Source organism: Pongo abelii, chromosome 15 (assembly GCF_028885655.2).
Source record: "Pongo abelii isolate AG06213 chromosome 15, NHGRI_mPonAbe1-v2.0_pri, whole genome shotgun sequence".
Taxonomy (NCBI): domain Eukaryota; kingdom Metazoa; phylum Chordata; class Mammalia; order Primates; family Hominidae; genus Pongo; species Pongo abelii.
The window spans coordinates 60653306-60665661 of record NC_072000.2 but is presented as its reverse complement, the minus strand read 5'-3'; the positions used below and the strand labels follow the sequence as shown (position 1 = coordinate 60665661).

Genomic DNA, 12356 nt, shown 5'->3' with positions numbered 1-12356 from the left:
AAGAAAATAAAGGCCATGAGAGATAATTCTCAGCCATTCTTTTGTGGGTTATCTTTTTCCTTAAATGGTTTCCTTGCTTTCTATATTGTTTTGGTTCAAAAAACATTTAAGCAATCTCAGAGAAATGTATTAAGTTTTTTTCCTACAAATAAACTAAATTCTTCCATTAACTCATATGCATTTTCAGGTGTTAAAATTTGAGTTCTAAAATAGCTTCTGCTCTAGCTGTCTCCAATTGTTAAAAAAGAAATGACTCTATACATCATCTCAAAGAACTTTCTTCTCCCTACTGGCAATTTTACTGGAGAAAATGTGATACCATAATTATAGGAACCATACAATGTGTATTTCACTAATGAAGACTCATCTACCATGAGAAGATATCCTTACTCATTTTCAAATACACTTGAAAAATTGATTCCAGCATGAGGCCCATTTCAAACCATTCTTCAAAAGGAATGAAGTCAGTCTCAAAATTAATTCTTGGAGATCTATTGCTTGAGTGTAAGCATTAAAAGATGGTCACTGCCTAAGGTTAGATTCAATAATTTCCTTGTATAGGATTGCAATTTAGAGATATGCATGGGGAAAAAAATTAATTTGCTTGACTGGAAAAGGGTAGATGATTAACTTCTATCATTTTGAAGGATTTTCTCATAAGTTAATTATGAGTTGCCTTTTTCAACATTCCTGCCCACCTGAAACAATTAAAGACTAGACATTCTCATTCAGGGAGTGCTAAGATTATGCCTTCATTCTACATGATGACTTGGTCCACACAGAAGTGTGGGTGTGAGTGGTCATCACTTTTGTCAAGTCTTTTTTCTGGGTATACATCCTGCTATTATTTCAATGTAAAGGAGGCCTTTAAGGGTCCCAATAGATGACTTTTATGTGCAACTAATAAAAGTTAGACATATGGTCTAGGATTACTCTCGAGAGTTCTTTGGAGTTCATGTAGGGTTTGCTAAGGCAAAATATACCAGTTATCCTTAATGCTATAACAATCTCTGTAAGGTAGATAGAAAAGAGCAGGCAGTGAGTCCTTCTGCAAGGAGCAAAGCAGAATAAAATGAAAGCTCAGAGACATTGATATGACATTTGACTGTCTTTATCTTTATTTTTTTTATTTTTTGAGACAGAGTCTCACTCTGTTGCCCAGGCTGGAGTACAGTGGCATGATGATGGCTCACTGCAGCCTCGACCTCCTGGGCTCAAGCGATCCTCTCACCTCAGCCTCCTGATTAGCTGCAACTACAGGTGCATGCCACCATGCCTGTCTAATTTTTTTTCTTAATGTTTTGTAGGCTGGTTGTGTTAGCTCACTCCGGTAATCCCGGCACTTTGGGAGGCCAAGGCAGGTGGATCACTTGAGGTCAGGAGTTTGAGACCAGCCTGGCCAACATGGCGAGACCCTGTCTCTACTAAAAATACAAAAATCAGCTGGGCGTGGTAGCACACACCTGTAATCCCAGCTACTCAGCAGGCTGAGGTGGGAGGATCACTTGAACCCGGGAGGCAGAGGTTGCAGTGAGCAGACATCTCACCACTGCGCTACAGCCTGGGTGACAGGGCAAGACTCCATCTGAAAAAAAAATTTTTTTTTTTTTTTCCCCAGAGATGAGGTCTCACTATGTTGCCTAGGCTGGTCTCAAACTCCTGGGCTCAAGCAATCCTCCTACTTTGGCTTCCCAAAGTGCTGGGATTACAGGCATCAGCCACTGCACCCAGTGCCATCTTTATTTTTGAAAAGAAAACTGAGCTTCTTGTTACATTCCCTCAGCGAAAATGAGAAAGCCACAAAAGTCTCACACATAAAAAGAAATATTTAAAATCAATGTTGAGAACCATCAAAAGGTTATGTGAAAGTAACTGATGGCAGGGAGATATTTCCAAGATATAATGTAAAGTGAAAAACAGCAGGCTAATAAAACAGTATGTTTACTATGATCCTACTTTTAAAAAGAAATAAAAATCTTAAAAATATTAGAAAAATATAGTCATTAACAGATTAATAACAGTGGTTATCTCTGCATGTTGGATTTATAGGTAGTTTTAATTTTCTTATTTTTGCTTACCTGTATTTCCTAAGTTCTCTATTAAAGATTATGTACCTTTTTTGAAGTAGAAAAAAGAAGTTGTTTAAAAAGAAAGGAAGGAAGGATGGCTGGAAGAAAGCAAGCTAGTAAGTAAATTACACCAAAACTGTGAGAACTCATAAACTGCCTCACATATAAAGTTGAAATATTCTCCTCACAGTTTTTTTTCAAACAGCCCCAAGAGTTCCAAATTAGTAATTAGTTAGGAAATCACTTTAGTGTTGTAGAAACCTATTTTCTTCCAAAATTTTGTATCACGTTGGTATGGATATCTTTCCACTTGTCTTAATCTGTAGGTTTTAAAGCAAATATTAACCCAGTTTTCAAAGAACACTATTAAATAATATAGATGAAAATATATTTGCTTAAGCCAGCTCTAATAAGGTTGGATGTTAAAAATATGTAAGCCAAAGATAGAGCTTATGGCAAGGATAGCCTAAAGAAGTCATAGGAGACATTACATAAATTAAGCTCTGAAATACTAAAAACCAAAATAACAAGAAAATAGTTGTTCAATTGAAGGTTGAAACATTTTAGTTCTATAAATGCTCTATATAGCATTCTAATATTCGCCGTTGTGTTTATTGCTCATTTTAAGCTCTATCTTATTGAAGGAGGTACTAAAAATATTTGACCGTACAGTCAGCCCTCTGTATCCATGGGTTCTGCCTCCATGGATTCAATTAACCTTAAATAAAAAAAAAAAAAATTGGGGAAAAAACTGTCTGTACAAACACATACAGATGTTTTTTCTTGTCATAATTCCCTAGACAATACAGCATAACAACTATTTACATAGCATTTATATTATACTAGGTATGATAAGTTATCTAGAGATGTTTAAAGTATACAAGATGATGTACATAGGTTATATACAAATATTATGCCATTTTATATCAGGACTTGAGCACCCATGGATTTTTATATCCTCAGGAGTTCCTGTAACCAATACCCCATGGATACTGAGGGACAACTATAAATACAAACAACTGTTAACTGCAGAGGTAAAAACTACTTCTCAGACATACTCTGTTACAAAGAGATGAACTCAGAAATCCCTAAAATCACTTAAAGGAACTAATAGAGAATTCATTTTAAAATAGTTTCAAATATTTCATACTCACAGCAATATTTCAGACATACTGGATCCAATTTCAGATTTGGCCTAAACACAAAAGACAAAAGTTTATCTGCACAAGCATTAAACTGACGCTTTATTAGGCTATTGTATTTTAATAATCTTGACTTAAAAGATTCGGGTTTTCTTAAAACAATTTTTTTATTTTAGGTTTCGGGGTACATGTACAGGTTTGTTACATAGGTAAATTGTGTGTCAAGGGAGTTTGGTGTACAGATTATTTCATCACCCAGGTAATAAGCATAGTACCCAATAGGTAGTTTTTTTAATCCATTCCCTCCTCCTACCCTCTGCCCTTAAGTACACATGTGTCCATGTGTACTCAATGTTTAGCTCCCACTTATAAATGAGAACATGTGGTATTTGGTTTTCTGTTCCTGCATTAGTTCGCTTAGGACATTAACTCATTCTTTTTTTATGGCTGTGTAGTATTCCATGGTGTATATGTACCACATTTAAAAAAATCCAGTCTACTGTTGATGGGCATTTAGGTTGATTCTATGTCTTTTCTATTGTGAATAGTGTTGTGATGAACATATGTGTGTATGTATCTTTATAGCAGAACAATTTATATCCCTTTGGGTATATAGCCAATAATGGGATTGCTGGGTTGAATGGTAATTCTGTTTCAAGTTCTTTCAGAAATCACCACATTGCTTTCCACAATGGCTGAACTAATTTACGCTCCCACCAGCAGTGTATAAGCATTCTCTTTTCTCCAAAACCTCACCAACATGTTTTTTGACTTTTTCATATAATAGCCATTCTGACTTGTGTGAGATGGTATTTCATTGTGGTTCCAATTTTCATTTCTCTAATGATTAGTGATATTGAGCACTTTTTCATATGCTTTTTGGCTGTGTGTATGTCTAAAAGATACAGGTTTTAAATGTACAATGTATCATTTCTCTTCACTCAAAAGTCTTTAGTTCAGAGTCTTATTGAATTTTTAAAGAGAAGTCAGTGAAAGCTAATTTGGACATCCTTTAGGAAGAATTTTAGAAGTAACAATTGGCAGGCTGGGTGCGGTGGCTCATGCCTGTAATCCCAGCACTTTGGGAGGCCGAGGTGGGCGGTTCACGAGGTCAGGAGTTCAAGACCAGCCTGGCCAACATGGTGAAACCCCGTCTCTACTAAAAACACAAAAAATTAGCCAGGCATGGTGGTGCACGTTTGTAATCCCAGCTACTCAGGAGGCTGAGGCAGGAGAATCACTTGAACCCAGGAGGTGGAGGTTGCAGTGAGCTGAGATCGCGCCACTGCACTCCAGCCTGGGGGATAGAGTGAGACTCTGTCTCAAATAAAAAAAGAAAGAAAGAAAGAAAGAAAAGAATATTTGGCTAGAAATCAGTTAAACTATTCCAGCAAAAATGATTTACATGTTAATAAATTAATAACCTTTTTATACTTCCATTATAGACTTTCCTTAAGCTCTTTATGAGCACTTTGATTAAAATTCATTACAACTTGTTCATCTATAATTTCACAATTATCTATGAATTATATAAATTTGAAATCTAGAATGGTCTTCAGACAATATTTTTATGGAATAACCAAAATAAGTAAAGCAGAATATAAATGTAAAGTATCAAACTCTCTAAGTCAAAGTATTTTTTTATTATGAAACATCTCCTACATATAAAAAACATATATAATACATCTTTAAGGGTCAAAGAGCTTTTTAAAAATCTACAGATCCAACATTCATTTAAGAAACAAAACCTCACTGGCCGGGTGTGGTGGCTCACGCCTGTAATCCCAGCACTTTGAGAGGCCGAGGAGGGCAGATCACGAGGTCAGGAGATCGAGACCATCCCGCTAACACAGTGAAACCCCGTCTCTACTAAAAATACAAAAAAATTAGCCGGGCGTGGTGGTGGGCACCTGTAGTCCCAGCTGCTGGGGAGGCTGAGGCAGCAGAATGGCGTGAACCCGGGAGGCGGAGCTTGCAGCGAGCTGCGATCGCGCCACTGCACTCCAGCCTGGATGACAGAGCGAGACTCCATCTCAAACAAACAAACAAAATAAAAAAAAAAAATTTCTTTTTTTTTAAAAAGAAACAAAACCTAATCAATATCATAAAGTATCTCCCAAAGCCTTCAAAGACTTTTTCTTCCTTATCCCACAGTAGTAACTACTACCTTGAATTTGGTGTTAATTATTTCCCTATTTTTTATAAATATATAGTTCTACTACTTTTGTATGTACCCTTGAACAATAATTGTTTAGTTTCGCATGGTTTAGAGTTTTGTATAAGTGGTATTATATACTACATACTCTTCTGAGACTTGCCTTCTTAAGTAAGACACAAAAGCACAAACCAAGAAAGAAAAACCTGATATAACTGTCTATATGAAAACAAAAAATCTTCTGCTCATCCTTTCATTTTTCAGATAATCTTTACTGCAACTATATTTAATGTGTTCCCCAATATGTTTTAGGGAAAGCAAGGCCTTTTGAACTTCTTTGGAGCACACTGTTTCCATTTAGTGAACTCATGAGGCATTTACAGATATGTCTTGAGTTTTAAAAACTAGACACTAACATAAACACTGTTCATGAAATATGTAAAAAATAAATAAATAATAATAAGTGGTTTGGTCAAGGAAAATTTTTAAAATTGAGGATTTTTTTTTCCTCCGATCTTTTCCACATAGTTTTATTCACAGATCAAGTACCCATAGTGACTCACTGCTAACAAGACTGAAATGCTTCAACTGTAGGTGGAAGACTTTTTAATGACTGCTATCCTAAAAAGTATATTCAGGATATACAACTACATGATGTTAATTAAATTAAGTGATTCCGACTTTTCTCTAACATATATCAAAGGCCATATTCCAAGGGGCAAGTTTGTTACATAAATAACCAAAATAAACATTTGATCCACTGTCATTAATAAATATTGTTTTTTTTAATCAAGGCCCAGGCAGAGCACTGAAGTTGTGCCACTTGTTTCCTTAGAAGGGCTTTAAATCTGAATTTACCAGGCTGAAGGTTCCATATTCTTCTCTGAGAAAATGTGTCAAAAATCCTTGCAGTGTTGTCTGGTCTCCCCAGGTCCACCGGGCGTGATTAAGGTAAGATGAGATGGGAAGGTGGACATAGGGCAGCAAACCAGCAGAGAAGTACAGGCTCAACTTCAACAAAGAGCCCAGGGAGAGTTCCTGCATCAGAGCACATTGGGTGGTATAACAATGTTTATTTTAGTAGATTCATCCTGGAACTTCAAGAACATATCAAGGAAAACATCAAATATGTTTACTCAGAGCTGATCTCCCAATTTATATTAAGTCACCACAGAATACTATGTTAAACCTTCTGATTACTATGGATTACTAGAAAATTGCATCAGCCTCAACTCCTTTGCATGGCAGGTGAAAGCTGAGTGAAGCAAATAATATTAGCAAAGGCTCATGAGTATCATGTTTATTGCATCACTTACATTTAAAATCATGTCATGACAAGCAGCATTGCACAGCTAAGATAACCTGCTTGGAAGTGATTATGTGTTGTTTGGCTGATTTTGAACATGCCCAAAATACAATTCTAAGACCAATTCACTTCATCGTCATCATTAGGAGTAGACTTCGACTATATATATTACTATGATTATATGTTGACAATTACTTCTACAAGAGTTTTGAACATTTCACAGAAATGTTTGGCATAAATGAAACTAGCTTTTATATAAACTCCAAGCTCATCCAAAAGCTTTTTTTCTCCTCAATTTACATATAGGATAGAATATTAAAGAAAATTAGTTGTTACAACAATGCTGCTTCATATACCTTATTTGGGAAAATATATTTCTCATTTGTAAAATACTTTTCTTAAAGGACAATATCGACAAAGTTTTATAAATATTAAATCCAAAATAATATGAATTCTGATATATTCAATCAATTCCTGTGTATCTGAACCAAGATTCAAATACTGCTTACTTTAGTAACTGGGAAAGGTGGTCTCTCACAAATATCGTATTTGGAAATTGCCAATTTTTCCTTTACAAAAAAGAGAAATTCATATGTGAGAATCAATATAAGAATCAAGGTTCACATTCATCAGAAGTAGAACAAGCAGTTGATTTATATTAGCATTTTCAAATAAACATTCTTAATTGAAAATGAAGTGTTTTATTACAGTACTGATTTCATTTGAGATTTCTATAGCAGTAATGAGATGCATAAAAAATGATGGCATGAAAGGAGTGTAAGAAATAACTAATCTAACAACATGCCTTTGCTATTCTTAAAATTAGTTTTTAAAAAAGTAAATGCTTATTTTTGCACAGTTTCTGCATATTATAACGTTGAATTTAGAATGGTAAGATGAGTTGCTGCAGAATTTTCCTTTTGTGTGAGAAATAAACAGGGAGACAATTGCATGAGAGCTATTGCAGAGTTGGGGAATAAGTGGCTCCTAATCCTAACTGCACATTAAAATCACCTGGGGAGCTTCTTAAAAATACTGATGTCTGGGCCTCACCCCAGATCACTTATATCAGAATTATTTTGGGGTAGAATCAAGTTGTAGCATGCATAAATAAATAAATATATATATATACATACACACACACCCCCCTATGTATGTATATATAGATATATACATATGTACCTACATTACTATATACATATGTACATCTGTGTATATATACACACAAACAAACACGGAATTTTTAAAAGCTTTTCAGATAAGTAAGCAGCCAGGGTTGAAACCAACTGACTCAGGACTTTCTGCTCTGTCTCCAATCACCTCCCAGTGAGATCCAACTACCCTGTTACTTCATTGGTAGGCCTTATTTTCTAGCCTCTGCTTTTTAACTAATGGGAAATTAAGAGTCACAGTTCTCACAATTTCATCACTCTCTGGTAGCTTACCTCAGTACAGGGAAAACAGGCCCTTAGTCCAGGCTCCAAAATTATCAACTCTGAATCCTCCATGTTTTACAGAAAGTATATGCCTCTCCTTTCAATCAACTAACATGAAATATGTGCTGAGAATGCACCCCTCTGATGTCTGTTCAGGTCAGAAGCCTGGCTAAGATGACCGATACTAGAGGGAGATGTATCCATCCACCCCCACTGATTCACAACAGAAATATCTGGGCCTCTTTCTCGTATTCCATAGAAAAGCTTCACTGAGTTATATTTTGTATCTCCATTTTTAATCAAGGGTTTATATAATAAAAGACCATATAAAGAACTTGCTATATACACTATAAAACCACTGTCAAAAACACTGCCTGTTATGCTGTTTAATAAGATTTACATAAGGACTTACATGATTGACTTCACAAAATTCAGTGCCAAGGAAAAGTTCTTTCCTGTCAACTGCTATGTTTCCCTTTTACTTATTATTTATTTATTTATTTATTTTTTTGGAGACGGGGTCTTGCTCTGTCACCCAGGCTGGAGTGCAGTGGTGCGATATCGGCTCACTGCAACCTCCGCCTCTCGGGTTCAAGTGATTCTCCTGCCCCAGCCTCCTGAGTAGCTGGGACTACAGGCGCACACTGCCAAGCCCAGCTCCTTTTTTTTGTATTTTTAGTAGAGACAGACTTTCATCGTGTTGCCCAGGCTGGTCTCGAACTCCTGAGCTCAGGCAATCCGCCTGCCTTGGCCTCCCAAAGTGCTAGGATTACAGGCGTGAGCCACTGCACCCAGCCCCTTTTACTTACTTTTTAATCACATCACAAAAATTTTATAACCTCCATGTTACCCTTTTTGCTTTACTGTTAAGAAGCTAAGAAGCAAAATGTGTTCAAATATAGTAAATATAGTTATCTAAAGCTTTGGTATAATTATTTCCCTATTTCTAGATAATAATTTTATTTGTTTTATATGTTTTCTATTATAATTCTGATTATAGCTGGGTATAATGAACAAATAATAAAAGGATAAGTAAAGCTGAGTTTGTACACAAACAAACAATAAGGTAAAAAGACTCTAGTGCTGGCTTTGTATATAGACTATTTTAACCTCTGGGTACCTAAATCTCGCATTGCCTAGTGAAGTAATTTTCCTATGTTGCTTTATATTGCCATTTTAATTAACAATCATTTTTTTTCTTGCAGAGAAAGAAGAAATAACAATAAATCATTTTTAATTCTAAGGAATCCATTTTGAGAAAACAATACTGTCACCAGAGATTTTATTATTTAGTTCACAATAGCAGTGACGTCTGTTTTGTTGAGAGCTGACTCTTCAGCACCTGGAGCAAGCACATGGCAGAGGGAAAGGACTTGGCACACAGTTAAATAAATGAAGTATGATGGCACACCACTCTGTGTTTTAGAATGTATAAAACGATAATTAAGAAAATTTGATATTGTTGCTTTAAGTCCTTTCAGCCTACTTTCACCGAGATGCTATTCAGAATCAGTCACAAAATTATGGAACAGGCCAGATGCCACTGCAATCAATACTGCATAATTTTTGTAAATCCTATTTTTTCAGTCAATATTGTTAGGCCCTAGGGTTATTTATGCTTTACATGAAACCCAAGAAAAATTAAAGCCTGAAATTTTCTCATGACAAAAACTTTATATTAGACCTAAGTAAAATATTGTACATTTTTATTTTTACAAAATTCAAAAACGTACCTTCTTTTTTAAAAGTTGAAAGAGAATCCAAGGTATTATGCACAAAACATAGAGTATTATTGTGTGCTGGTTACATAAACTAAGGCCACAGCAGAAAGCACCAATTTTAGCTATCTGAAAATAAATTTAATAAAAAATTAAGTAAAAAATTTACCTAAAACTCTAAAAACAATAATAAAGAGCCATTTTTATATTAAAACCAAGCATTTGTATCATAAGTTAGGTTAAAATCAACCTCTAAGATGCAAGCAATTGTTTTAATAATCATTAATATTTGTTACTATTATTTTTGTTAATATTTTCCAAGTTCATCAAATAATTGCAATTTGATCTTAAATAACTGTTTTCAAACCAACTTTTAGAAAATCCTGTATGATAAACAGATAAGTTGTAATAGTAATAGGGTATTGTGTAATGCTTATTCAAGTAAAATCTATAATTGAAATTCAGCAATTGTTTTTTCTCCTATTAAACAAATGAAATATAGCCTCTTTTATTTAGAAATCTGGTTATCTCTGGGTGGTGGTTTTGAGTTTTTCCAACATGTGTTAGTTTCATAACTGGCAAAGATTCTCTCCTTGACCAAACTGAAGTCAGGCTCCTCTGAACTCTTCCCAATTAGGTCCTGACTTTTGAGTTTCCATGTTCATCTCTGCATTGTCCAGTTTTAGCATCAATCCTGTCAAGTCAGTTTAGCCAGAACACTAATTCTCAATATCTGATCAAGTTCTTCATCCACTACCATTCCCTAGGTGATGTCTGATCACCCTGGCTTGCTTTCAGCAAGAATTCAGTCAAATCTCCCTTTACCGCTGATGTTTCCTCTCAGTAATTTTCCATACACTGACTCCCACCCTGCTCCTTGGCTATAAATTCCCACTTTTCCTTGTATTTGGAGTTGAGCCTGATTTCTTTCCCCTACTACAAAACCCCATTGCAGTTGTCCCTATACCTGAACCTGAATAGTGTGCCTTCTCACTCTTTAAAAAGAGTATTGAATAATTTTTTAACATAATCAGACATTTTTTAAGCCAAATGTCCTTTTAACCCCTCTAATAGCATCACAGGAAACCACATATAAACCATGATGGTCTTTTGTTTCTACACTCTTTAACAACACAAAGCTGCCTATACTAAGATGATTTGGCATTTCCCAATGTGTAGACTGTAAGTTCTTAGAAGATAGGGTTCTTTCACATGTCAAGTGATTTTGATGATAGTGTTTATCTTAAAATTCATTGTAATCTCTTCTGAACTACTTCATGGTTTACATTTGATACTCTTCTTTTAGTTAAGTAAATTACAAATTTGACCTTTTTTGGCAATTAAGGAGTGAGTCAATGCATCCTAATTTAAGGGGGCCAGTGTAGAGCTTGGCACCTTCTGATAATATACACAAACAAATGATGGTGAATTAACCAACAAGCCTATCTTTCCCACTGGACACACAGGGGATTTTATAATCCTCTAATTCTCCAAAAAACTTTTGAACTCTGAGGGAAGAAAAGTGCCATGTTTTATAAGGGCTATCCTGGTTCCATCCATAATAAAAAAGACTGAGATCATTTTCTCTCTCAACATGCTAGATTATCCCGACGGTAATCAGAATAGATAAAAGGTATTTAAGCCAATGTTAAAAAGAAATACATCTGTCTAAAACTTAAAACAAAAACTGATTTCACTTTGATCAAAATAGGTTACCTTTGATCTCTCCTTAGCAGTTGCTGCTTCCTCAAAATGTACAGTAAGAGCCATAAGCAGCCCCACAAACAGATTGTTTAAGCTAAAAACCTCTGCTGCAATGGACCACTGCCATGTTAGACGAGAAAATGAAAACACCCCCGCAGCAAGGATTCCTCCAGCAGATGAGCCAGAAAGCCTGCAAACACAGATAACATGAAATCTTCTTTCCCAACAAAAAGAACTAACTTTATTTCCCTTTTGGTAAACTGTACCAGCAGAAATTATGACAGTCACCCAGCACTACTCCAACACATTATATGGTTAATACATTACCTCATATAATAATTTCCTTCAACAAATTTTAATTAGGAAGTTCATATGTTAACCTATTAATGAACAAATAAACTAACCTATGGCTAGAATGAGGTTCAGTCCTCAGATGTTAACTGCTAGGACTCACGCCAGTTCAGAAAACCTGAAGACACAGTAGCTAGAGAGAGAACAAACCTGTGTCATTTTCTTGCTCTATCCATGAAGAAGGATGGTCTAGTTAAGACCTAAATGTTTGATTGTAAAAATTAATGAAATGAAAAAATATTTATTCAGGAAAATGCATTCTCACTTCAGGTAGAATGTTTGGACCTAGGTACCTTCTATTTTCATCTCTCAGCATATGGCAAAGAATGTCTTGATCACAATATTTGATGATTTCAATATCTTATACAGTGCAGTTCTTACTTTGCAAGGGTTTTTTTCTTTAGACAATGTTGAAGTTAAAACTAATTTTTTTCTAAAGAAGAAGACGGGAATGTGAATTTAAATAACACCAGAA

At 35.2% G+C, this 12356-nt stretch overlaps 1 protein-coding gene across 12 annotated transcripts in view; it reads right to left on the bottom strand.

Annotated features, from left to right (window-relative positions):
- TMEM260 (transmembrane protein 260) overlaps positions 1-12356 on the bottom strand; it is a 71780-nt gene that overhangs the window by 36531 nt on the left and 22893 nt on the right. For 6 of the 12 annotated variants that reach the window (XR_008513081.2, XM_054530156.2, XM_054530159.2 and 3 more), the window contains exons 4-8: positions 11543-11720; positions 9842-9955; positions 7182-7241; positions 6225-6404; positions 3224-3264 (exon numbers count right to left, since the gene is read on the bottom strand). Coding sequence is in view for 11 of the 12 variants with exons in the window: in XM_054530156.2 (XP_054386131.1) it covers positions 3224-3264; positions 6225-6404; positions 7182-7241; positions 9842-9955; positions 11543-11720 (573 nt within the window). In the remaining variant the exon portion in view is untranslated. The remainder of the gene's footprint in view (positions 1-3223; positions 3265-6224; positions 6405-7181; positions 7242-9841; positions 9956-11542; positions 11721-12356) is intronic. The other 6 variants (XM_002824772.4, XM_063715874.1, XM_054530158.2 and 3 more) reach the window with 1 other exon arrangement.